The sequence below is a fragment of the Dryobates pubescens genome, chromosome 5 (genome assembly GCF_014839835.1).
Source record: "Dryobates pubescens isolate bDryPub1 chromosome 5, bDryPub1.pri, whole genome shotgun sequence".
In the NCBI taxonomy this organism is placed as follows: Eukaryota; Metazoa; Chordata; class Aves; order Piciformes; family Picidae; genus Dryobates; species Dryobates pubescens.
In genome coordinates, this window is record NC_071616.1 from 35,011,133 (window position 1) to 35,039,116 (window position 27,984).

The 27,984-nt window shown below is 43.2% G+C and overlaps 1 protein-coding gene across 31 annotated transcripts in view; it reads right to left on the reverse strand.

The window, feature by feature from the left end:
- NRXN3 (neurexin 3) overlaps positions 1 to 27,984 on the reverse strand; it is a 1,013,077-nt gene that overhangs the window by 950,236 nt on the left and 34,857 nt on the right. For all 31 annotated transcript variants that reach the window (XM_054161979.1, XM_054161978.1, XM_054161962.1 and 28 more), the window contains exon 2: positions 6,596 to 7,868. In XM_054161979.1, the coding sequence (XP_054017954.1) occupies positions 6,596 to 7,304 (709 nt within the window). In that variant the 5' untranslated portion in view covers positions 7,305 to 7,868. The remainder of the gene's footprint in view (positions 1 to 6,595; positions 7,869 to 27,984) is intronic.

A 27,984-nucleotide genomic window follows, 5' to 3' on the forward strand; every position in this document is an offset into this window, starting at 1 on the left:
CTGTTTTGCACCCAGCTGACAGCTCCTGGCCCTGTTGACAGGTGTAAGAATGGCAAATGCTTTGTTCTGCAGGGTAAGTTTACAATGGCAGTGAGTCTGTCTGCAATGAAGGATTCTGGGAGGCACACACACACGTCCCCAAAAGTCACATTGCTGTCTCTGGACAGCAACAACATGGCAATCACCTTGATTTCTATAAGGAGAGAAAGAAGCTTTGCTATTCATCAAGTTCAAAGTGGGTCAGCAAAGTAACAAGAGGTAAAGGGAAATTAGAAGTTGGCCCAGGACAGGTGGCCACTGTACCACTTCATCACATGGATTACCACCTTCTCCCGCACACGAGAGCACCCAGTGCTGAGGTCGACGTGCAGAGGCTCATCTTCTCTTAGTAGTGCCAGGGTCTGCCAGACAGATGTGCTCCTCCTCCGTTTCTTTTCCTGTAGATTTGTCACATTGTTTCCAGCATCCTCAAGTTATCTAGGAGGATTATCTCCCTCCATTTTCCACCAAAATATAACAAAAACTGCCCCATTGCAAGTGACCTACATACCTCCACCCTGGAATGAAAATGAAAGCAAGGCTACAGCATTTGTTGTCTTGCTTGGGGCTGTATTTACTGCTGATTGACCTCCATGACAGGCTGCCTATCTCAGCAGAAGTCTGGACAGTAATAATAGATCAACACCTTTTTGTTGTTGTTGTTTTACTTTTCTTTTTCTCTTTTTTTTTTTTTTTTTTTTTTTTTTTTTGGTGGGGGGGGGTGGTAAACTAAAGGAAAATAAACCTTCCTTCTGAAATCAAATTATCGCCTGACCATAAGTTGGAAAGAGAAATTTCTGGCTCTGCTCACTTGCATAATTATTAGTCATTACTTCTGTTTAAATCTTTATTTAGTAACACCCAAAAAATCCAATTTAGATCCTAGCCATGCACACTTCAGAACAGAGTAGGAGCCAGCAGGCTGGTCTATAGGCTGACAGAGGAAGCTGGTATCCAGGCTTCAGCTGCATTTAGTCCTCCAGAAGCTCACTCAGCCCATTCAAATCTACTCTTTGTGATACCCAAGAACTGTTCTCTTATACCATAAGGCAGGTAAAAATCAAGCTGCTATAAATAGCCTATGCAAGCTATGGCTTACTATTTTACTAATCAACATTTACATTCTATCTTTTTTTTGCCCAAACCCCACCTCCTTATCCCCCTCAAATCGTTCTCACACTTTATCAGTTTCACCTCACACCAAACGGTGAACTTCTTTGCACCCAGCCACAATTTGCTTCATTCCAGCAAAGGAGATGTCCAAGCTTTGCCTGACTGAGAGCTATAACTTGTCTGTTGCCTGAGGTCTGCAGCTGATTTGCAATCAAGCAGAAAAGGACTGCAGCCTCGTGGTCATCTATAATACAGAAGAGTAAACCAAGAAGAATATAGCTGTCAGCATGTATTGCAGCCAGCCTGTTTGAATCAATGGCACGCTCCATACAGGGACCTGTAATCTCCATGCGACTCCCCTGCATTAAAAGCAGGGAAGGGTATGAAACAAACCCAGCTGGGATGTGCAGGCAGTCCACACTAAGTGCAGGGAGGTGGGTCCTAGGATGTTTTTGCAAAAAGAGTATGTAGGATCTAATTTGAAATTCTGTGGCTCCTGCTCAGTTTTAATATTTATTATTAGGAAATACAAATGGTGCTCAAACTGTGCTTTGGAGTTTCAAAGCACTTGATAAGCAGAAATGAATGTCTTAACACATCATCCTTCTCCGGCCCTCATCTGGCAGTGCATCAAGAAATTACAACCACGCTGGAAAAACATTACTATTTTAAATATAACCACAGGAACACAAACCAGGAAGAATGAACAAGAGAAAGAGATTATTTTTAAAAAAATAAAATTGCTGCAAAGCAAAGTCACAGAGCTCTTACCAGCTTTCTGCCCAACGGCCAGAGCTGGGGCATAAGCAGCAGCATAAACCAACAGGTTTGACTCTTGCAATATTTACTGCACAGCCCTTGGAGGCCATCAGTCCTAGAGTTTTGCTCAGGTGAGTGAAGATCTGGGTCCGTCAAACTGTGTTCCAGAACTGTCTGCTGTCCTCTAGGACAGAGTCTAAGACCAAATGGAGAGTCTGTAGCTGTTCATTGCTGGGTCTAAGACCAAGTAGAGAGCCTGTAGCTGTTTTATTGCTAGTGAACTCAACAACCACCAATTCATATTCATCTATCAAGGAATACGTGAGTGGAGGAAAATATTATGGTCATGCTCATTTGTTTCTGATTACAAAATAGATGTAAATGCATATGCAAATTAAAGAGCACCCATCAGGTTCGTGGCAAAATGCCAAATTAGCCTTTAGTATTACAAATTTTGGGGTGGCTGTCATGGAGATAATGGTGATTGCAAGTGAGGCTAGGCAGTCCCTTTAGATGAAGCCAAAATTGGGCTGCTCAGAAGGGGCAGGTGGAAGATAAATCCTGCAGTAACTTGTCACTTTAAATGAAGCTGAGGGGCTATAGAAAAATCTGTTCCCACTGCAGTTAAAAAGTGTGATAATTACAGAGCAACGGGCTCCTCTGTCATTCAGTAGGCAGCATCCCCAGGAAATCTTGCTCTGTAATCAAGGGAAGAGGTGCAATCAAGCCCCTATTCAGGCTTCGTTTAGAAACAGCCCCTGCAGGAAACACAAAGGATTCAGCATGGTGCTTTGTGATACTGGCGATCATATCAACGTCTTGGTTCTGCAACTACAAGCAGAGTTAATGTCATTTCTAAGCACATCTTCTGTTCACTTTTCCTCACATAATTTAGAAGGAGGCTAGGGGAAGGTCTTGGGCCAAAATACTGTTGCATAAAATGTTAAACTCACATTGTCCACATGAGTCAATTCACTCTCTACACCACAGTGTCAGAGGAACTGAGCATTTCTTGTGTACCAAGGAAGAGAGCACAACCCTGAATAAGCAGTTATGCACATGCTCATCTGCTTGCTAACAGCAGCACAGCCTTTACAATTTGTATGGGGAAGGTTTCGTTGTTTGGTTGTTCTGTTCTTCTGTTTTGTTTTTCCCAGCAACGTGAATGTCCCTGTGCTGCTCAAATTCTACAGGAAACTTATTCTCTTGGCAGCAGCCTGATCCCACAAAGACTGATGAGGTTTGTTAGAGGAGAGGGTGTCTCTGAATTCAGCTTTCATGTCTACAGCCACCATCGCCCAGAAACATACAAATTAATCACTACTCAGATCAGCCATTCTTTGTACCCTGCAGAGTTGTCAGATTCAATGAATCAGTTTACTGCAACTGCTATAAAAACTGTATCAAATTACAGTCAAAACAGCCAAATCTTCCAAGGTGTGCATGCGTTTGTATTTCCACCATACACACTCAAACACAGAAATCATACTTCTCATTGACCAGCAAAGACCAGCTCCAGCTACCCATTTGGGCTTTTAGCTACCATGACATACACAGCTCTGGCAACTTTGGGTACAGATTAAGTGTCAAAAGTCTTTCTGCACATCATGGGCATGTTCTGGACAGAATTCAGAGTTTTGTCTCAGTATGGAATGGTTCTCTGCTGAGGTTCACCATAACTGGAACTTCACTTTGTGTTACAGTAACCCCGTAATACTGTAAATGGAGCTTCATTCAGTCACAGTACAAAATCAGCAGGTTCCACTCTCTAGTTCTGGCCACAGAATAAATTTGTTTGCTGTAGTTTTTACTATCTGCAAAGGTATCAGTCAATAACCAAGTAATGGCCTGGATACTGTCAAGAGAAGTCACTATTAAAAACGTACATATTGCATTTAGCTGTTCAAACAGAAGTTGTTATTGATTAGATTCCATCACTTCCCAGTAAAAGAGTCAGCTCCAGTGACAAAATGAAAACATGCATGCAGACCACAGACTAGTAGATACTGTAATACTGTTAAGGATGCCCTCCAAAAGGGAGTGGATATCCACTTAAAAGAGCATGCCACTTTCAAAAACGAGCCTGGGAATAAAATAACCTTGTTACCTCTGCAAACATCCAAAGGCAGGGTAAGGAAACAAAACAGTATAGTTCTGACAATAAACATCTCAGTTTCTTGGGGGACAAAAAGGCAAACAAAGAAAGAACAATTTGGTTAATGGCCAGTCAAGCCACTGGGAGGAAGAGCCTGCATCCAGTTCTGCTGTTCCTATTGCGTCCTAACTGTGGATCAGCAGAGACTCTGCCACACTCACAGAATTGAAAGAGAGTTTCTTTGGAGTTTGCAACATTTTTCAAAGTCAGATAAAAAGGCAGTTATACTTCACTTGGTTTCTGTTTTGTTTCCTTGCCACTTTCCTTTGTCTGCTTGTTTCCACTTACTAAACAGCTTTTCTTCTTGTTTTCCCCTTCTTTTCACAATCTGCACAGACACTGTTATATTTTTGGATAATAGCATTTAACACAGAGAAATCACAACCACTGCAGCGTAAGGGAGGAAGAAAACAAAGCTGATTATAAAACTCTGACATAAATCAAATATACACCGTGAACTAATACAGGACAAAACTGAAGAACTGGACAAGGTAATCACCGTTTGTGGACATCTCTGCATTTGTTCCAGTGGAAAAGGTTTCTGCACAGCATCTTCAGTGTAAGTGAACAGACCACAGCTAAGAGTGAGTTAAAAATGTTTACTAAAAAAGGTTCATCATAACAAACTTCTTTGCTCACCCTTAATAGAAGGTTGGGCTGGAAACTGATGAGTCACTATAGGAAACAAACAGCAACGGTGACGCATGGTTTCAAAAGGTAACAATAGCACTGCTTGATCTGTCATGTCTACAGCAGAAATATCCCTGGATCCATTAGAAGATGGATTTGAGATTGCTCCACCCACTCAGGAAACGCAGAAATTCCACTATCTGAGCCCTGGTTAGAGCTCTCACAATTGCCTCACAACCTGTGGGGTAGTGGGGAAGCCCTGCTACCCCACGGAAGTCTCACTGACAGTATTTTCTCAAGACATTCACTGAAAACAATAGGTTGTTATGTCTTGAGCTGCAACCCATGGAAGTATGGATCCATTAGCCCAGCTGCAGAAAGAGACTTCTAACTTTATGTTTCAGGGTCCACACACATGCCTGTGTGGCTCTTGCAAACTTCCATCACTCAAAGCTGGCATTTGGTCATGAGATGTGTTTGCTCTGTAAGTGTATGAGAATCAGGCGTGGCGGACCAGTTACTGAAGTGCCTGGTCACGTCCAGCAGTGTCTCCAGCTCACCTAACTCATGGCTCAAGCACAGAAATTAGTTCTGGCTCATTACTGGTTTGGACCTAATAGCCAGAAAGAATTCTGGTGTTCAGCACCTCACATGCTGACAGCGCCTATCTAATGGCCATGTGCTACTACTGCAATATTTGAATACAGAGCTGAATGTTGTTGTCATTAAGAGCACCTTAAAATATTCACATGCACATATGGATGTCATGCTTATTTTCCAAAATTCCTTTTCCTATAAAAACATGTTTGTTTCTCCATCTATACTGCAAGTGTAGGGCTGTATTTATACAGTATTTCTGTAGGGCTTTCTGCTTACACATCAACAGTATAGGGACTTTATTTTCAGCACTTCTCACATTTTACATATTAAATTCCAGTTAAACTGTTTTCATTGCCAAAGGAAGTAAACAAACACTAGCTGTAATAAGATATTATTGCAAGTATTTCCATTCTGTCAAAATTTCATGTTGTGGGGGTTTTTTTCTTTCTTTTTTTCCTTGAGACTGGACATTTCTTGCCCAGGTTCCATCTTTGGCTTAAACACAAACTGCTGTGTTTAAACCCAAGTGTCACAAAAAATGCCACGACAAGATTCTCAAATTCACACTGGGATTTCCAGTTGGCATACTTGAGTCTCTTGTAGGTACAAACACCAAGGTAAAAACCCTGAAACACACTGCATCATGTGGCTTTCACGGCTTAAAACTTCAGTACTCAAAATTTTAAAAGAGAGTATGAAACAATGTAGAAATACTCAAATCCCTCTTCCCTATGCAACACTAAGTAAGAGCGTTCAGTAAGTCCCAAAGCAATTTAATCAGGGACGTTAAAACAAATCAAGGCGCCATTCAGTGATTAGTATGCAAGCAATTGAGGAGGAGCATGGGGCTTCCACAGACTACCAACAGCTAACATCAGTGCCCTGTCAATCAAATTGTTAGCCTTACCTACATGGCTCCTGTACAGTGACATTTTAGTCAGTTTTCAGGAACACAAGGTAGTGGAATTCATCCCGATAGCCGAGATAACTTCTTACCGACACCAACATGAGTAATTCTGTATTTACCAAATTATGTTCTTTACCATTACGGGTAAGTTGCTGATGACAATCTGCCCATGCTACAAAGGCAGAATCCTTTCCAAAAGGCACATCTTGCAATTGCTCATGCTCTCTATCTACACCCATTTCACTACTTTCAGCTGGAAAAAGAACAGTGGAACTTTAAGTCCTCTGATAGCCACCAGCATGGATAAGAACTCAGTCATAGCCCCATTAAGTGACAAATTAACTCTTTGTATTATGTAAAGATGAACGGGAGGCAAGGAAGTATTCTCTTACCTTCAGAACACAGCCTGCCAGCAAATCCAGTGGCTGAGCAGTCACAGTGTGGCTCACCATCCAGAAGGAAGCAAGTGCCACCATTTTCACAGGGGTTTTCTGCACAAAGCCCTTCCATTTCCAGTCGGACCCCTTGACTGCCCAGGAGCTGTGGCTCGGAGTTGCCATACTTCAGATCCAGGATAAATCCTTGAAATGGAGGCTCACCCAGAACACCATCCAGGGTCAATGCAGCAGGACGGATGTCCAGTGGGACTCCACCAACAAAAAGGTCACTGACGATATTCATATACTGGCGCTGTGGACGCACCTCCCCTGGCTTCGCTTCCCCATCCAGTACCAGCACTGTCCGAAGGTGATTGCGGCTGATCATCAGGAAGTGCCAATTGCTGTCATTCACTTGCTTGTCTGTGATAACTGTAGTCTCTGCACAGTCCACACTGAACTGGAGCTGGATGCGCCCATCAACCAGGGACAGACAGAGGAAGTCACAGACACCACCATCATCAAAGTAGAGGAGCAACCCAGCAGAGACATTGGTCTTGAACTGGAAGCTGAGTTCACTTCTAGTGCTCGCATCCCAGCGGAGGTAGCGGGCCCACTGGTTGGGGATGCCCATGAACTCCAGACCCAAACAGAGACCCAGCAAGGAGCCCAGAAGCAAACTCACCTTCAAGGTGAAGTAAACAGAGTGCATAGTGAAGCCCATTTTTTCAAGAATCTGGTCTTCTCTAGGAGAAAAACAAAACCCACACTACTGGGAAGAGAGCCTCAGTAGTCAACACCAAATGTTAAATCCAATGGGAAGAGGAGGAGAGCACAGAGAGTGACAGAGAGAGAGGAAGAGTAAGAGGAAATGAGATAGCCAGTGCACGTGACCAAGAGGAAAATATCTCCTCCTTAAGCAAAATCTCAGTTCTCCTTTAGAATCCCGAGGCTTGTTATCTCAGAAGTACAGCGTATATAAAGTGACTTCTTCAGCCAGTACTTTTATGAAGGGCAAAATAACCCACAGTGATTTGTTTTGGTAGAACACAAAGGTGACACCGGTTGTTCCAAGGAGGAGAGAAAGGCAGAGCTAAAGCCCAAGCCTCAAATTCAGGTTTCCTAGAAGTGCCAACAATATTGATGGAGGTGGCAGTGAAATGGAGGAGAGACTGAATTCATAAAGCACGTGATCCTTGAGAGGACAAAAATAAAGTCAATCTTCATGGTGCGCTGGTGGCTACCCAGCCCATAATTCAGTGCTTGACACTCACAGAGCCTGCACCACCTGTGGGATCGAGAGAAGAGAAGAAAGGAAGAAGTTAGCCCCACTACTCATCATATCTTTACCATGAAGCTTATTAACATCTTGACCACTTCTCACTTACTCTTCTTGATACTCTGGCTACTTCCTCATGCCTGCAGATGACTATATAGACCTCCAAAGCAGCAAGGACATTTATGTCCTAAAAACTAAGAGGACCAAATAGAGAACACATCAAGTGATGTGCACACACCACAGTGCCGAGAAATGTTGAGCATCTCCTTTGGTGGATGCAATCTCATTGACTTTACTGAAAAAAAAGGGTGCTGAAGCTTCCTTAGTAGCAATCACTTTTCAGTGAAAACACTTAGAGCAAAGATCAGAGGTCCTTAGATTTCAAAACTAAACACAGACATTATCTTAACTTCCCGTTCCACTGTTTTTATTATGCTTCCTAGCACACCAAGCAAGCATTGGAGGAGACATTCAGAGACTAACAGAGACCTCTGCATCCTGGAAACATGTGCTACGCAAACTATGTATAGCAACCTGTAGCTTAGGTGATAGGAAACTTGTAGCTTACATGATAAGACCACTTACCCTGAACAAGTGCTTGGGCAGAAAGGCCAAATTCACCCTTACCTAACAGTGAGAAATTCCAACTGCCTTCAGTGAGCAGGATTTACACTGGTTAACACTGGGATTTGACTCACTTATGCCTGTTTGCATGTGGGTGACTGTATGCCTGGGATAGGAGGGTGTTTTAAGATGACAAGACAGTACAAAGCAAGGCTTGTTCTTTGAAAATCCAGCTTAAAAAGCAAGTAAGGTTTCCATTAACACAGGCGCTTGTTTATAGACACTGGAAGGACACAAGATCAGCTCTGAGAATGGCTGACATTAGCACACATGCAAAGCAAGAGAAGAGGTGATGAGAATCAAGGCCTTTAACCTCCCAGAACACAGGAACACAGATTTCACCAACTGGATCACAAACACTGAGACAGCATTTACTTCAGAAAAGTGTTTTATGCTGTGAACAGTGAGGGTTGCTGGGGCTGCTGTTGCTCCAAGCAGATGCCTTTCAACCTCAGCACTCACCTGGCTTTGAAAGAGGCCCACAGACACTACAGAAATGGGCAGTGCAGAAAGTTTGTATGGCAAGGGCATGGGCTGAGCTGAAAGCGAATCACTAGGGAGGAGAGAGGAGAGCTCTCATAGTCATGGTCTCTGCCCTTCCCACCCCAGGGATTTTCAGAAGCTGTATATCTCCAGGGCTGTCAGTCTGGCAAATTTAGCCAGCATGAAAAGCAAGTCACTTCGAAAATAAAACAGAATCAATTAAAAGGAAACCCACAAGTTGGAGAGAAACATGAGCCTTCAGTGCCCAGTGGAAACCAGGCCTGTTCCCTGCAGCTGCCTGAGTGGAGTGTGTTAGCTAAACTGCTATAAACACAAATAAAATCAAGTCAAAACCAGAGGGAAGATAATTCCTTTTAATTGTTAACAGCTTGGCTCAGGAAAATGGCAAGAGGAAAAAGAAGGTGTTAGGAGAGGTGTAAAATGAAAAAAAGAAAACTGAGATGCAAATGCTCAAATCATCTGTCTTCCCAATAATCACAGCACTGGCTCAGTACATGGGGCTTTGGGGGGGGCCTTTGAAAAATCAACTGGAAAAAAATAATAATTATGTGGCTCTTGTCCATTTACCTTTCTCCTCTGTGCTCCCTAGTGGCTCCTCTAAAATAGCCCATGATTTATGGAGAAGGAAAATAGAGTGAGAGGGAGGTTAGAGAGAAAGTGATGACCCAAGTCTGGAATTATTGATGAGATGGGAATAGGAATATAATAATGTGTGTAAATTAGCCAGAGATGTGCTCCAGCAGCTCACACTTCCCTGGAACTACTACCACCACCACAGCAAAATTCACTGCTCCATCAGACAGCTATGCACTCAGCCTGAGCTGGTGAGGGAGGTAAGATTAGTGTGGTAACAACCACCCACAGAAACCCCCAAAGCACAGCAGTTCTCACCTCAGCTTTGATTCTCCTAGGTAGGGGGACTTGCACTATCTGCATTAGAAATAACCCACAGCCTTAGTCTTCCTGTTTTTGAAGGTCTGAGAATCAGTGAAAGATGCTGTAAATTACAGCAGCAAGTGTGAACACTCCATAGATTAGTGGGTTAGTTGCTTGGGCGGTGTTGGATTGGTTGATGGGTTGGACGCGATGATCTTGAAGGTCTCTTCCAACCTGGTTTATTCTATGTATTCTATAGATAACCACAGATAAGATGCATATATCCACACAAAGCCCAAATGACTGTCCCAAAAGCCAACCAACAGAATAGAATAGAATTAACCATGTTGGAAAAGACCTTCGAAATCATCAAGTCCAAACTATCATCCAACACCATCTAATCAACTAAACCATGGCACCAAGTGCCCCATCCAGTCTCTTCCTAAACACCTCCAGTGATGGTGACTCCACCACCTCCCTGGGCAGCCCATTCCAATGGCCAATCACTCTTTCTGTGAAGAACTTCTTCCTAAGATCCAGCCTAAACCTCCCCTGGCACAGCTTCAGACTGTGTCCTCTTGTTCTGGTGCTGGTTGCCTGGGAGAATAGACCAACCTCCACCAGACTACAACCTCCCTTCAGGTAGTTGTAGACAGCAATAAGGTCTCCTCTGAGCCTCCTCTTCTCCAGGCTAAGCAACCCCAGCTCCCTCAGCCTCTCCTCATAGGGCTTGTGCTCCAAACCCCTCACCAGCTTCGTTGCCCTTCTCTGGACTCGTTCCAGCAAGTCAACATCTTTCCTAAACTGAGGGGCCCAGAACTGGACACAGTACTCAAGGTGTGGCCTGACCAGTGCTGAGTACAGGGGCAGAATGACCTCCCTGCTCCTGCTGGCCACACTGTTCCTGATGCAGGCCAGGATGCCATTGGCCTTCCTGGCCATCTGGGCACACAGCTGGCTCATGTTCAGCCTATTATCAACCAGTACCCCTAGGTCCCCTTCTGCCTGGCTGCTCTCCAGGCACTCTGACCCCAGCCTGTAGCACTGCATGGCCAATGTGTAGAACCTAGCACTTAGATGTGTTAAATCTCATGCCATTGGATTCTGCCCATCTGTCCAGCCTGTCAAGGTCCTTCTGCAGAGCTCTCCTGCCCTCTGACAGATCAACACCTCCTCCCAGCTTGGTGTCATCTGCAAATTTACTGATGATGGACTCAATCCCCTCATCCAGGTCATCAATAAAGATATTGAACAGGATGGGGCCCAGCACTGATCCCTGGGGGACACCACTAGTGACTGGCTGCCAGTTGGATGTGGCACCATTCACCACCACTCTCTGGACTCAGCCCTCCAGCCAGTTCCTAACCCAGTGCAGAGTGCTCCTGTCCAAGCCACAATCTCTCCCAAACCCAGGCTGCTGCAACATTGTTCTACACACACAAAGAAATCTCAGTCTCCATGTGTTGCTTCAATTGTTGGGGTATTTAAAAGGCACAGTAAAAGAAGCAGGCCATTCTGTGGCACAGATTTCTCTAACATTGATACAAGTTCATTAGGGGAGCACAAAGGCCAGAGTTAACTGGGGAAACCAGGCAGAAATGGTCAAACAGAACCAGCATTGCTGAGTGATGGAAGCCAAGCAATGCCTTTCTAGCTGTTTTGGAAAAACAAAACTAAACAAAAAAATGAAACCAAACAAACTAACCACTGTTTCAGAAGAGGAAGATGACACAAAACCCATGAAACACAAGTGTCACTTCTGGGTGCTTCATCACCTTTTAGACCCTGCAGGCCAGGTTTTGGGAAGGCTACCCACACCCAGCTGCTAGTAGGCTGGGGCCATCTGAGGCTCCTCCAGAGCTCTGTCAGCACTCATCAGTCCTGACCCACAGTGCTTCATGCTGTTTGAGTTTTATGTCACGTGGAGTTCAGCCTGTGAGAGCAAAACTCACCACACATATCAGGCTCTTTCAGGGGAGGGGGGAAAACAAAAATCAGAAGACTTGGTGTCTTTTTTAGCAGTGGCCAGGACCTGAATCCCAACCTGTAAATCCTGACACAATAAATCTATGCCTTGTCCATTTCCCACAACAATCCTCCAAGACACACTGAGAATGAATAATTTTCTGCTCTTACCATTTTATTTTTAGCGTAAGTACTACCCTAGCAGCCTCATGAAGCACTCTGCTACCATAGCAATACAGTAGAGTTTGGGACAATAACTACAGAATCCCATAATATTTTCCTACATATTTTATCTCTGAAAAAAAACTCAAACTTTGTCACAGCATGATCACAAAGAAAAGAATTCATAATGGACAGTGCCTCTCCCAGTCACGAATCAGCAACACTCCTGTTCCAATTCCACCGACTGCTCACATGGGAGAGCAGCATAACAAATATTTCCCACGTTACATTTTTGGCTTAATGTGATTTAGCAGCACAAAACAGGACAGCCAATCTGATACGATCAACCCTTCAACAAACCACTAGGTGAAGTCTTTGCAGAGCGTTTTAAACACTTGCTACCCTGAAGGAATGAGAGAGTGAGTTGCAGGTTATCTCTACTGCACCCCCAGCAGCCTGTACCACCTCCCTGGCATGCTAGAAAGCTGAGGACAAGAAGGAAGCTGCACACTGAACAGAGGGCTCAGCATTTCACAAGCACAAAATGTGCTGCAGGAAACACACCCACCTGCACTTTTGAAACATTCCACTCACAGGGCTGACCAAGCTGTACAGTTCCCAAGCCAGGTAAGGGAGGCAGCCCCACTGCAGTGCCATGGGCAAATGCTACCCAACCACCACACACCTGAAACTTGAGAGTACCCTATTAATGCCAGGTCAGAGCCATCTGCTCAGCAGCCCATGGAGGGGGTCTTGCCCTCACTTTGGAGTAGCTCTCAACAGCCTATCACCCGTATGCAGAGAATGAGTGACATTATCTAATTGCCAGCTAATTTCCATAATTACTGACTGGCACAGTCTGTATGCAAGGCTAATGTCTTTGCAAATGTCTCACAATGCACCTGCTTAGGCAAGAGTGGGAGGCTGGACACTGCTGCTCCACAGTTTACTTACTCAACTGCCCAGAAAGGTTGCAGGATACAGCTTTGTCACTCCCTACCCTTCTTCCTCCACTGCCTCCCTCTCTGGCTGCTAATTGCTTTGGGATGGACTTTTTGTTTTGTTTTATTTTTTAAAATGTAAATTGTAGCAGAGCAGAAACAGAGTTGAATGAACCTAAGGACCCCTGCCACTGCAGCCCAGTGCAAGCTTGTGAAAGTTCTGCTTAAGGGTGCTGTACAAAACCCCACTGACACACTGATAGATGAGGTTTACAAGTCCTCCCACCACCAAGTCTGCCACCACCTTCCACAACCAAAGCTGTTCATTATGCCATACTTCATGTGGAAGGAAAAACATCCATTGGTCACCTAGAATTCAAGTATTTATATTGCATATGAACTCACCCTTAACTTTGCCTTCTCTGTAAAATAAAATAAATTTTAAAAAAAATAAAATCCCGTGGTTTGCTTTGTTCTCCAGGTTCAAATGAAGCAGAGGAGGTTCAGGAAGGGCTAAGCAGGACCCTAATTTGGCTCTGCATCCATGTGTGTTCCTGCAGTCGGCCCAAAGCGCAGCAATCAGATCATTACAGCTCTATGACATAAGCTGCTCAAAACGATCCAGTGAGATTTGCAATCAATAATTGATATTAAAAGCCAAGCTTGCCAGTGGCAGAAAAATGAGGAATTAATAGTATTTATTCAATCTGTGTTCACTCATGCAGCTCTCTAGTGTGCAACAGGCTCCTTTCAACTGATGCCTTGAGTGTGGGTCTCCACAGAGACTCTTATCTCTTAAGCAGAAATCTTTCTGCCTGGTCTATCCCCAGTTGAACTGTGGCTAAAAAAGAAGGGGAAAAAATATTCAAAAAAGTCCCCTTCTGATGAAAAATGCAGATGTGAAAATTGTGATCTGCAGCTGTCACTGGAGAACACAGTGGAACACAAAAATCCTCCCATCGCAGTCCCTCCAGCAAGGATGCATGGTGAAATGTTTACAGAGAACTGCGAGGGGATATGGAGGCTTTGAAATTCAGAGAAAACCACATGGATTAATTTAGTTTTTTATTCCTCCAGCAGCATTTGCATCTCAGCTATAAATCCAGACTGTGGCATCATTCCCCTGCTGGGACAGAGAGGATTCTGGGGTGGTGCCACTGGAGCTGAGCTGAAAGAACGAAGCTGAAGATACAAGCAGACATCTAGTCTACGATTCTAGTACCCAGGGAGAGTTCGGTGGCACTACACCACTTGCAGGGATAAACAGTAGGGCAAGATGGGCCCTCCTTAGTGAAGAGGTTGGAAGTACAACTGAAAATGAGAGCTTTGCAAAGAGCTGAATACGCTCAGGTCCTGCTGAAGGCAGCAAACCTTCATGGGATGAAGCATCTTAGATGACTGGCTGCAGGAAGAGAAAACAGGTATTTAAGGCTTTAACTTGGATGTAGGGATACATGTGGACATGACAGCCACCCTCTTAAAATGGGGATTGGGGGTGACATGGAACACCTGGTGATCTTTTCTGGATGGTTTCAAGGGATATAGTATTCACGCCAGTCTCTAACATCACTGTGAGAACCATGCGTGTCTTAGCCCCACAGAAGCCCAAGGAGAACTTGTACTCTCCCATATTCATTGTTATATCTCACCACTGATATATCCTGCAGGCTTAGCTTTTCCATTCCTGGAAGTGAATATGGAGTTCCTCACTTTTCCTTACCTGAATACAGCACAGAGCTCCCTAGCAGACAGTGGCAAAAAAATCTGTATCAAAGCAAAAAGCGAGAAAAAGAGGTCCAAGGCAATCCATGAGTGTCTTCTACAAATTGAAGAGCTAGACTGTAAAGCTAGAATCAGTTTGTCTTTGCTTCCCCATAGTGGATTAGGATACACACATGCATATATCAAGATCTGTAGGTAGGTGGTTGGTTGGTTTCCTGGTACCTGGGCATGTGGCTTGCAATCAGGTTGGTTAAGCCTATTGTCCTTTCTCTGTCCCCCAGTTATCACCTGGGGAGCAAAAAAAAATTCACTGTTTATAACAAGTGTACTCTCAGAGCTTACCTCTAGAAGCACTGTGTAATACCAAAGATAAGCACCTATGTATAGCGGAGTTGAGCTCACATGCACTCACAAAATACAGAGCTGATATGCCACCAGAGGTCTCAGGAGGGATATGAGCAAGCTAATGTGCTCAGTTCAACAAGCGTGGAACCATGGCAGCACAGACTCACACTTCGGCGTTATAGGCCAGGAAGTCATCCAGCTAATGGAAGAGTTTATCATAGTCACCCTTCAAGGTTCTCACCTCCTGGGCCTATTTAACAAATTTAATTCAGACCCAGAGATCCTCAAGTCTGCACTGGAAAAAGAAGGGTTAAGAAGGCCACAAGAGATGGTGTGACTCCCTTCTTAAACATTCTTCCCTCCTTACAAGAGGGAAGCCACAGAGCCCACAAGAGTGACCTTTAACTAGCCTACCTAGTCCAAGCTCAGCATGAATGCAATTTACAGACCATTTCAGCTCCCCAGCTTTCTTAACACAAAGAAGAAAAATCAAAACCCAAGCACAATGGAAAAGAAAGAAAGAAAGAAAATAACCCTGCAGAGCAATCATGTCTGGGGCCCTGATGGCTTTCTGTTCCCTTCCAGGACACAGAAATGACTCCCAGTGTGTTAATTACTCCCATTACCACAAACTCTCCACTAACAAGGACTAGCTAAAAGGAAGCGCTGGCAGCAGCTGAGCAGTGATTGCTCTGTACTGTCACACAAGAAAAACCAGACACCCCCCCCCATCTCTGAGCTGGTACTAACCAGGAGAGCCATTTCTGCAAAACTCAACAGCCTTTATTGTGATTCCCATGGCAGCTGTGCTAGGAACACCGGCCTTCCCTCAGCTCCATCATTGTTAAAAGAGAATGAAGAATACCTGCTTTCCTAAACACTTGGAAATCCAACAGTTGGCAAGCTCTGAATCATTATCACTTATTTTACTCCTTCTATAATTGGTCTGCCTCCATCCTCTGCATCTTCTCTGCCACCAAGAAGCTTGGAGAGATCTGCAGCATCATTTATTCTGCTAGATCCTAACAGATCAAATGCAAAGCCAGGAGCTGCACACAGTACAGTTGGGACTGTTTGCAGGGAATTCTGTGAATTCGCAGTGCTGACGTTGGTAAACAACAAAACTTCTTCCAGATCCCATATCTGACACATACATTGTATTTCCATAAATAAAAATCAAGTATTTCCATTTTATAATAATCAAGTCTTTTAAAAATACTCTCATCATTACTAACAATTTAAGTTTGGGCATGTCATCAATACCTGAAAATGAGGATGCCTCCTAGATTTTCCCAAGATTAAAAAAGTCCAGAATGGGTTTACTTTTGCCTCAAAACATATTTGGCGCTGCAGAGACAGGCCAATATTAGACACTTGTCAGAGGACAGACACAGATGGACTGTTGGGAGTCTAAACTTCAATGCAAGAGGAGCTAAAACATCACTGTTGCACTGTTTTATCAGCTACTTATCATTAGGAAAAGTATAGAGCATTAAAAGCAAAGTTGGTGACAGGTTTGGAGCACAAGCCCTATGGGGAGGGGCTGAGGGAGCTGGGGTTGCTTAGCCTGGAGAAGAGGAGGCTCAGGGGAGACCTTATTGCTGTCTACAACTACCTGAAGGGAGGTTGTAGTCAGGCTGAGGTTGGTCTCTTCTCCCAGCCAACCACCACCAGAACAAGAGGACACAGTCTCAAGCTGCACCAGGGGAGGTTTAGGCTGGATGTTAGGAAGAAGTTCTTCATAGAGAGAGTGATTGGCCATTGGAATGGGCTGCCCGGGGAGGTGGTGGAGTCACCATCACTGGAAGTGTTTAGGAGGAGACTTGATGGGGTGCTTGGTGCCATGGTTTAGTTGATTAGATGGTGTTGGATGATGGGTTGGACGCAATGATCTTGAAGGTCTCTTCCAACCTGGTTTATTCTATTCTATTCTATCTTGCACACCAACCCTTGATAGCTGTCCATCCATCTGCTTCCCCCTTGCATATGCATTTTTTAAGTTCTTCATGAGCAAGAAGAGCTTCTTTTCTGTTTCACAGAATCTAATACAACACGATCAAGAACAGAGCTCACAGGCGCTGCTCATGTACACATTAATAATTGTGATTTCCTGTACTTGAGCTAGCACTAAAATGCTTCTGCATTCCAGAGTTGACATAGTTCCTTTAAAAAAAAATTAAAAATGTAAAAAGCAGAGAAAGACTGCCAGAAAGACTAGGATAAAAACAAAGGTTAAACTCGTTGTTACCTTCACTCACACACATGCAATCAATCTGTTTATTTTAGCATGCGTAGAGGGCAACACTGTACCTGGCCAGATTTCCCTGTCATCACTGTGGCCATGAATTGTTCTAGGTTATTCCCTATGGCTCACAGGAAGATAAGCAGCATCACATAAAAAGGAAATAAAGGGCCTATGGACATCTGGAAATCAGTAGTGGGTTTCCCCATTTTGTAACGTGTACCACTATGTTTTATTGCAACTTCATAACCTGGTACAAAAATTTCTACTCAGCTTCTCACAAAGCAAACACGAACACCCCAACCTACCAAACAGGTGTAATAAGCTGCCCACAGTGCAGGGAATGCTTAGCTCGGTTCCTAAACTCCTTAAATAGCTGATGCTCTGTTTCTGGATTAAATGGGAATGCCTTATGGGAGTCCAGTTAAACACTGGAATTGATGTATGAGGGATTCATGTCCATACAGCTTTCACAATAATTGATGCTGACCAACACATGGAAGAAAAGACATTGGCAGCCTGGCAAACCCTCGGAACGTCTATGGCCACTGTGAGATTACATGTCTGCTTTCTGAGCTGCATTACTCCAGCACCACTAGCTCCAGAAACACCTTGGGTTTTGTGGGAATATAGGCAACAGCAGGCTGGAGATCCCCTGCCATGGGAAATCACTGTGTTGTTCCAGCTCTCTGTTCTTTTAATACTCTGACATACAACATTCCTGCCAAAATTCACTCCACCCTATTCCCTTCCCCACTTCTACCCAAGGGTTGCTAGGGGAGTGTGATGAGAAGTTATGCATAGGTTTTTTTAGTTCTAGCATGCTGAGGAATAGATGTGGAAATCTTTCGCAAGATACACTGCTAGCAAAAATCTTTAGGCATCAGTGTCTGGCTGGAAAAGACAGATGGCTTTGGATATTGTAAACTTTCCAAATCATCAAGGAAATAGCTTGTAGCCTTGCATGATAGGGCCCAGCTTCCAAACTAACCAGCAATTATGGAACAGGTAAGAAATATGCCTGTCCTACTGTAGATGCAAGCATTCACGTGAACCTGGCTTGTGCCTGCAGCGCTATACAGTGAACTGTCAGTGCGCACCAAGCAATGCCCCACCTAACCCAGACAGCCTGCTGACAAGGCTGGAATAACAAACCTGCTGCTCTGCCACAGCAATGTCCTCACAACCAGGGAGTGAGACGGCTCTAGTAAAGGCTACTTAGGATCCCAAGCCCTAGGGATACTGAAAGCAGAAATACAGTGCTTACAGCACAATCTCTTTTGAAAGAAGGTTGTTGATCAAATGTAGGCTCTTAAGCCCTGCAAGCCCAAGGCACCAGGAACTGGGAGGAGTTACACACAGGGCAGGGGGCATGTTATCATTTAATTCCTTGTATTTCTGTCCTTTGCACTAATCTGCCCTGTAAGTTTCCTCTCTAGTTACATCTTTTCCTCAGACACTCGCTACTGTGAAATGTAGAAACAAACATTAAGATGTGCAAAAGAAAAGGATTTTTTACAAGATTCACATACAAAGGATTCATCTATTTATTTCAGTGGAACCACCTAATGACAGGGTAATGACATTTCCCACAGCACGTGAAACAGTAGTCGTCGAATGAGTACACGTAGAAAAACACAAGAGGAATCATCCTAACTGCAGGAAGGCATGAGGAGAGCACAATTGCCTGATACATTTTAAAATGAACCTAGGTAAAAAACACTAGGAAATAGCATCACAGGAAATAATCTTTCACCACCTAAGAAACAGACTCAGGGCACTGCACCAACACTCTTCTCTTCTCTCCGACATTGCTGAAACCCCGAACTAGGAAGCAGTATTCCAGGGCCACAGACCCAGGAAGCAAAGCCTTCCAAGCTAGCTTATCTCCTGACGTGAGCCCAAGGGGGTGGGGGGGAGCTGACTAGCGCTATTATGGAAGTTAACACTTCTAGAAATGTATTTCAGATTTTATAATAGAGCATTTTACCACCACTGGAAAAGAAATGTCTCTTTATTTAAGCATTAGTTGCTACACATTGATAAATCAATCACACGTGGTAGATTTAGAAAGACCTAAAAGATATATATTCTACTGCAAGTGCTCCTTTAAAAGTCAGATGATCTTTAAAAGAGCTATCCAGCCTTGGGACTCACAGTGCAGTGCCATGCAAGACAATTGACATTCTGAGTGACTGGGCTGCGAATTCAAAATCCCAACTCGGCCTGCTCAAGACAGGATTCAAACTCACATTACTTTTAAAATAGGGGGGGTGGGGAAACAGAGAGTGAGGAAAACACTTTAATTCCTGCAAGTCTCCAGGACAGAATCTCTCAAGGTACAGATGCAGTAGTGGGCTAGGGAATCTCTCTTGTATAGTATCTGCATAGGATATTTTGTGCTTTGTTTCACTAAATACAAATCTCTGTACAGTCAGCAATACCACTGACATAGGGCAACTATTTGCTATGAAAAACACAAGTTAACATGAAAACACATCTATTATATTGAAGCATTTTCATTGAATTTTCTGTTTTTAATTTAAAATTGAAACATTCCAATTTACCTGGCTTTGGTTGTAGTAACTTCCAGTCATTATTCACTGTTTCTTTTTATTTCTTCTGGGAAAGGAGCATAGAATAGGAAAAGTGGGAAAACTGAGACTGATATATAAATAGCTTCCTTCCTAGCAATTGCATAACTTTTCATTTCAAATCAACTTTAAATGTATTTTCCTCCCCTTAAACAAAAATCAAACAAACAAACAAAAAAATTCTTCACATTCTGAATAATGCATCCTTTCTGCTAACATTATTTTCACAGTCTGAAAAGCTATTGTTTTGATACAAACATCATCAGCAGTTCTTGCTAACAGCACCCACTTTCCCCCCCTTCATACTAAGGCCGGCACTCAGCTTAGCCTCTGGCTGGGAAGTTCTCTGTTGCTTCAAGGATGGGTGATGAGACTGTATAGGTCTCACTGTTCTTCACCAATTTTTCTCTCCCTCTTCCACATAAAGCTTTTTCTAGCTGATAATGAACTGGAAAGCAATGAGAAATTGAGACTGGAAACCAATGAGAAATGCGTCAAGATTAGTTCCAGTTTCTAAATTAAACAGCACAAACCTCCTCACCAGAAGCAACAAAGATTCTTCTACAGTCCACCAGTAAGGCAAGCAAGGAACAAACAGTAAAACTCCTTTCCACACCTAAAGAGGCACTGTGCCTATGATATAACTAAAGCATGTGGGTGGAAAAGAAAAATTCACTAGTGAGAACACTCATTCCTGGGTAGACTGAGCACTCCAGTATCCTACCATACACCTGCCATGAGCATAAAAATAAGTCTGGGAGGGAAGAGCTTTTCTAATCACCACTTAAAAGAAAGATACCTGAAGTGCTTGTAGTAACCTAGCAGAACTTCTGTTTCTAAATTGTGTTGAGTGAGATTTAGAAGTAACTAAGGAAAACGATTATTTGGTACCACAGGCAACAGATGGTTCCTGCAACCTGCCAGTTGCCAGACTCTAGGCCAAACTTCTCCCGTGTGACTTCACCACACATTAATTTAACTCATTTTATCTTTGGTACCTAGTTATTGGCTGCAAGTATTTTGCTGCTCAGTAGTTCTTTATGCAGTAAGATTCACATACTAGTATATGCACGAGTATATGTACATACTAGTACATGCATGAGTCACAAAAAGGTGGCTTATGACCTGTTTGTGTAGCCTTAGGCAAAGTGCTCTTTCAGGGCATATTGCTAGGACTACAGCAGCCACATTGTAAAGTTTAATTAGTGATTGTAAGGAGCTCTACCCACTCAGAAGACAAGCTAACATAAGAGCAACCTATTTTCCTTTATGACATTAATAATATCCTTTCAAATTAATCAAGGGAAGATGCATCTATAAAACATAGCAGATTTGCCTTTGGTTACTCCCAATTGGTTACTCCTGGGCTTGGCCCCAGAGAGGCACAGGTTTACTCAGTAGGCAAGGAGAAAAGCAGAGCAATGGTGGGGAGAAGGGAAACCATTGCTTGCCTCGACTCCTGATCCACCTTCTGCTTCCCCCTCACTCTATCAGCACCAGACAGCTTTTCACAGCATAAGTTCCCCTGAGCTCCTTGAGTTGTGGAGAGCTGGCATGGTCTGCACCTCCTCAGGGACTGCCATGCCCAGCCATATGAGATCTCCTTCCTCTGATACAACAGGGCACTCCTATTCACCATTTAAACACAAATCAAGTGAATCTGCACATTGACCACTTTGTGTTTAAACCAGAGTCCCTGCCCACAGTTTTAGCACTGCTCAGCCAGGAGATTTGCAAGCCCATTTTCCCCCAAATCTCCCTAAAGGAGAACTTGTCTCTGAGGCTCCAAAAACAGGCAGTTGACCATGTGAAAGGAAAAGTGGTTACATTTAACTCCATTTTTCACCAGTGGTTATCCAAATCATTTGAAAGGCTCAGAGGATGAGAAAGGTGTAAAGTCAGGCAGGATTCTTGTATGCAGCACTACGCAGCACTTAGGATCAGCTAAGTACAATTATATAAGCTTGCTTTATAGACTCCTGCATGTTCCTCCACTTTTCTGGGGCTTTTAAAAGTCAAAAATAAAAGCAAATTTAAGAGACAGGCATCTAACAGGAGAAAATCCTTCTAAGCATTTAATTAAGATCCAAATAAAGGGGCAAAGATGCAAAGTGCATGCCTGCATATTTAAATTAGCCTTACAAAAACATACAAGGTTTTAGCTACATTTAATTACAAATATGGCTTTTTAAAGAACCAGATTAAAAACTATTTTCAAAGCAGACAGCTTTCCAACATGTGCAATGAGTACTACAAGGAAAGTAAAACTGCCTCCACAGTTTACAGGAAAGGGAAGCCATACATCACTGTAAAATGCATTTAGAGAATCCCTAAAGTAGGATTTCCTACAGAATTAAAAGTAAAGGGGAAAGGATATGGAAAACCCATCAGTCTGTTGTAGTCTTCCAATTACCTCACAAATACAGGCTAGAGGTAATCACCTGCTAAAAAATACATGGAAATAAAAGGTATACAGTTACTCTGCAGCACTGAGTCAGTCTGTTGTCTTGGACTACAGCTCACTGTTGGCTTTCTGTCAGATGTCCCCCAAGAGAATCCTCTACAGCTTCGCTATGACAAACATTGCTCATCCAGGGCAGCAGAATTCGAGGCATTCAAAGTGCATCTCCTAAAATACCCACTCCCAATAGCTTTGTAAAACTAGCAGAAGAGATTAAGATTGCAACTGTATCAAACTACACCTACCATTCACTACACAACTAGTTGATTTTAAACCACAGGACTGCAGGCTTTTTCATGGTGATGAAAATTAAGTCTGAGGTAACAGTACAATAGAGGTAAGAGTATGTGATTGAGCAGAGGAGGAAGATAACAGTGGTGTTCAGGAGAATATTTGCTATTTAGGTAGGTATATAGCAAAAAACAGAAAAAAAAATACTTAAGCAGCACTGTTGGGGAAAAAAAACTAAAAATATATATATGAAAGAAAAAAATAAAAAGGCACCAAACCTCCTTTAATCTTCACACCCATAAAAGCTGAGAATCCCAAAACCTAAAGGGACATCTTCATCCCCAGACATTCACCTCCAACAGACTCTGCAACACTAGGCTAAGAAAATTCGCCTGTTGAAGGGTTTTTTCCCAAGACACCAGCTAGATACTAATGGCTCCAGACACCCCAGACAGTGCACATTCTCCTTCAATACTTTCACACTCAAAACACATGATCTTGCATGTAGAAATCAGCCTGTCTCTATTGCAGTGATTTTGCATTAGGAGGGGTTGGCTTGTGTGCCTTCCTTGCCTCCTCACCAGATTCTTGCTTCAGTATCATCTCATCCTGCCTACTGCCAGAGTGGAAATCCACCTCCAGCTCAGTCATTTTATACCTAAGCACACATTCACACACTTTTAGTAAAACCACTGTGGATTTCACAGCACTCCCTGCTCCAGCCCTCTTTCCACAACCTGGGCAGTCTCAACCATTCCATGTCTCTCTGCAGAGGTATCACTGAAGATCTGGTGAACGTCTTAGATTCTTCTAGATGAGATGGCCAGAACTGCATGGAGCTGGGAATTGCATCATATTAAGCAGAGATCTTGATGTGGTTTATAAAGCAAAACAAAACCTAATTAATTTAGTAACAGCAGACATCCAAAGAAAACCCAAGGTACACCAGCATACTACTCAGTCTAATCTGCAGTTCCTGCTAATCTGAGTTCTCTTTTGATCCTCTTACAGCTTACCACTTGGAGGTATTGAAGTGCATAATGCTAAGCAGTGTGATTAGAATTGATCCAATGAGTTGCCTGTCCCACCCCAGGGGAACAATAACACTATATTTAAAGGACAAAATTAAAACATTTGACTTTGAACCAGAGAGCCACAGGTGAAAATCCATGCTTGTACTAGACCTCCCAAACACAAACTATTTGTCCATATATATTATGCAATTATTGTTTATATATATTGCTAATCTGCTACTGGCCATTCCAACAAAAATCTCAAGAACAGCAAAAACCCAAGTAGTCAGTGCTAGAAGTGGGAGCTAAGCCAAGGGGACAGGCCTGCAATGTAAAGGATACACTTTTTTCACACTTAAAGAAAACATTCACCAATCCATTCAAGACGATCAGGTGGAGGGGGTCTGACTTTTAGGTAAGAGACTTAAGTTAGTTTAAGGGTTTTGACCACAAGCCATCTCAGTCATGACCACAGGGGAATGGAACTATTTTTTACTAGTGAAAGAGACTTTGAAAAATAAAAATCCTGAGTGGCAAAAAAAAACCCAAACCATAACAGAATTCCTAGGAGAGGAGGTTTGGGTAAGTTAAAGCCTCTGTCAGAGAGTAAGGTGAGAACATGAGGCCTATAGTCTCATGTCAAACAAGTATTTTTACTCATCATGCTATTAAGCATTTTATTATTTCAGTGACTCCAATATCCCCATTTCATGTTCATGGGTTGATGCTTTTCCATTATCAAGCTCTGTCCACAATGCCAATGGCCCAAAAATAAATTAGTTGCTTCCCTTTTTTAAGAGCTGTGTTTGACTTTAATTACATTTATGCTTGCTTGGGAACTCAGACTTCACTCTGAAGAGGGTTAAAAAGTGGAAAGGGAAGGGGGGGAAAGTTAGAGCAAAAGAAACAGAAAAAGCAGAGAGAAAGGTAAGCCAGATTAATCCAATTAAAAGTTCCTAAGCTCCTATGCCTAAAGTTTCAGCCAAAGCCACTACTTAGGAATATGAAGGAGTGTGGGGTTTTCATTATTTTTTAAGTTTTCTTTTATCGGTCATCTATATAGGAAATTGCTGACATTATTCTTCAAGCAGACATGGTTATCAATCATTAGGAAATGCTTTCATCTGGAGCTGCTCATAAGAAATTGAAGTCTTTCCAAGATGAGCTTAATGCAGACGGATGGTAGTTGAAGAGAAAGGGGGAAAGAAGTGAACATGGAGTAAGTCTGGCTACCTTTTCTTCCATGTGGATTATTAGAGAAGCTTGGAAAAGCAAGGCACAGCAGTCACAGTGTACAGAGAAGGTTCTGCAGAAGTGGGTAAGACGCAGTTATAACAGAATGCTCCATGAAACATGCTCTAGGTTTTTGAACTCATTCATTTCATCTTTTATACCCGAGCTTCTCAATGACACAATATGATGTTGCTTGTCCAGGTGGGATCCACAAGTGTCAAAATATTTACTCCTGCTCATCAACACTCAGCAGCATGGTCAAACCTTCATCTTCCATCCCTTTCTCCTCTCCTTCACTCCACTCTTCCTCTCCTCCCAGCCTTTCATTCCTCTATCCTTACCCCTCCTCGTTCCATTTTAATCAAGGTTCTTTCCTAATTAAAACAAATACGAGGAAGCAATTAACATCTTGAAGGAAGCAGATGGTGGAATAGTGCCATTTTGTTATTGCAGTAAGCCTTAACTTGCTATCTCTTCAAACTTTCTGCACTTTAATTAAGCACTGTTACAGGCAAGTTCAATGGGCTCTAGAGTAGGGTTTACCCAATTAGCTCCTGGAAAGTTGATGGTGCACGGTGGCAGGCTGAGCATGCTGTGCAGTATGCAGCTGGAAAGAGCAACCCCAGGGCCAAAAGGCACTAAGAACTTCCCTCACACATGCAGCAGGCAGGAAAAGGAGCAAGGGGAAACTGAAGGTCAGTGATGAGGCAGAAATGTAAACTAGCCCTGCCCTACCATGTTCTGGCAGAAGATTTTCACTGCCCATGTCACAGGACTCGATGATCATAAATTCTGTATGCACACATTATAAAGGGGCCACACTGACAGTGCCTATGCCATCTTCCCAGATAGAGAGGGCAGGACTGAAGATCTCAAATCATGGTCAAAAATTATTAATGGTTTTCAGGGCCATTACCACCCTACCACCTCCAGTATTCCCACCTCTCCAGATCTCTTTTTCCATTATACCTCCAGATACAACAGACTGACAAAGAACTAGCTCAAATCATCTAGAAAAATATACCCACAAAGAGAGTGATTCTTTTGTGCTTTTTTCCCCCCTCACATTTATGTTCACAGTCAGCCTGGCACAGCTCAGCACAGGTCTGAGCAGTCAAAGTAAGCATTTAAGAGCAGTTGTGTCAGCCAGGGTCACCCTCTCACTTGCCTCCCCATAAACGAGCCAGAAATGTGGGCAATCAAAAAATGCTGTGATCCAATCTACCTATGCTCTACCACATTCTGGCAGATGATTCAACAGAGAGATGAATGTCTCTGAATTCTACTTGCAAACATCTAAGGGGAAAAAAAAACCACAAAACACAAAACAACCCACCCAGCATGACTCAGATGGACACAACCCTATGGATTCCAAGCTTCTCTGCACAGAAGCATCTCAATTCTCTACACTCATATGAGGAAAAATATAGATCCCTTTTATAGACAGGAAAACAAGGCACAGCCAATTTCTGTGATTCCCAGTGTCACACAGTGAGAGTGTGGAGGAAAGACTTTTCTGTTTCTCTTAACCACAAAGATCATCTTTCTTGTCTAACCAAGGCTGGAATATGACTCATGGAGGATTCACAAATTAAGAAGTCAGACATCCCTGTGGGTCATCTGGCTTGAGAACATCTCTGAATCAATTTCTGATTGAAGTAGAGGGGGATGGAGGGTGTGAATCCAATCCTATCTTAAAGATTTCTGTTAATGGAGAGTTTGTAACAACTTCTAGAACATTTCTTCTGGGCCTAGTTATCATAGTTGTCAAAGACTGGCACCTTATTTCTAGTTTAGATTTGTCTATTTCAGCTTCTAACCATTTGATCTTGTTATATACCTTTGCTCAACTGAAACCCATTTATTGCAAAAGCCCCTCTTCCTTTCTTAAGGATAAAACCCAACATGGAACATGAATTTACTGAGGGATGAGACTCATATCCTAGTGTCCTGGCATCTCTCCACTCACCAAAGTTTTAAACTCAAAGAAGGAAACCATGGAACACAATACTGAGAAACACAACCACAATCTATATAAATGATGTTTTCTTTGCAGGTCTCTTTTACAGTTGTGCCATGTGCAATGCAAACACATTTCTTAGGCTCTGTATTTAATTGTGTAAAATTCAGAGACTGTGAGCATCCAGTTCTCACCGTAACTATCATTTAGCCTCAAGTACAGATGCAAGATTCTGTTTTCCTCTGGATTTTATCACAATTATGGCTTAAATGCATCATACAGAGAAGAGCATTTAGGAGTGTTAAGGGAACAGAAACTGTCAATTTGCTGACTGTGGGCACTTAAATACTCTGTTATATTATCATGCTATAGGGTGCAACACACACACACACACAATAGGATTATAGAGTTATTTAGGTTTGGAAAAGACCTGTGAGATCACTGAGTCCAGCCATTCACCTAACACAGCTGAGTCCACCACTAAACCATGTCACTAAGCACCACATTAATATATCTCCTAAACACCTGCAGGGATGGTGACTCAGCCACTTCCCTGGAGAGCCTGTTCCAATGAAGGGCTTGATAATCCTTTTGGTGAAGAAATTTCTCCTCATGCCCAATCTAAATCTCACATGGTGTAACTTGATGCCATTTCCTCTTGTCCCATTGCTTGTTACTTGGGAGAAGAAACTGACACCAACCTCATTAAAACCTCCTTCCCAATAGTTGTAGAGAGCAATAAGGTCTCCCCCCATCTCTCTCCAGACCAAACAACCACAGTTGCCTCAGCCACTCCTCAGAAAATCTGTTCTCCACACTCTTCACTAGCTTTGTTGCCCTTCTCTGCACACAGTCTAGTACTCAATCTCTTTCTTCTAATGAGAGCCCCAAAATTGAACAGTACTCAAGGTATGGCCTCACCAGTGCTGAATACAGGGAGACAATCACTTCCCTGGTCCTGCTTGTCACAGGATTCCTGATGAAAAACAGGATGCTGTTGGCCACCTTGGCCACAGTACTGACTCATGTTCAGCTGGCTGTTGACCAGCTCCCCAAGTCCTTTTCTGCTGGCCAGTTTTCCAGCCACTGTTCCCCAGGCCTGTAGCATTGTATGGGGCTGTTGCAGCCCAAGAACAGGACCTGGCACTTAGCTGGGTTAAATCTCATACAAGTGACCTCATCTCAGCAATGCAGCCTGTCTAGGTCCCTCTGTAAAGCCTTCCTACCCTCAAGCATATCAGTGGTCCCTCCC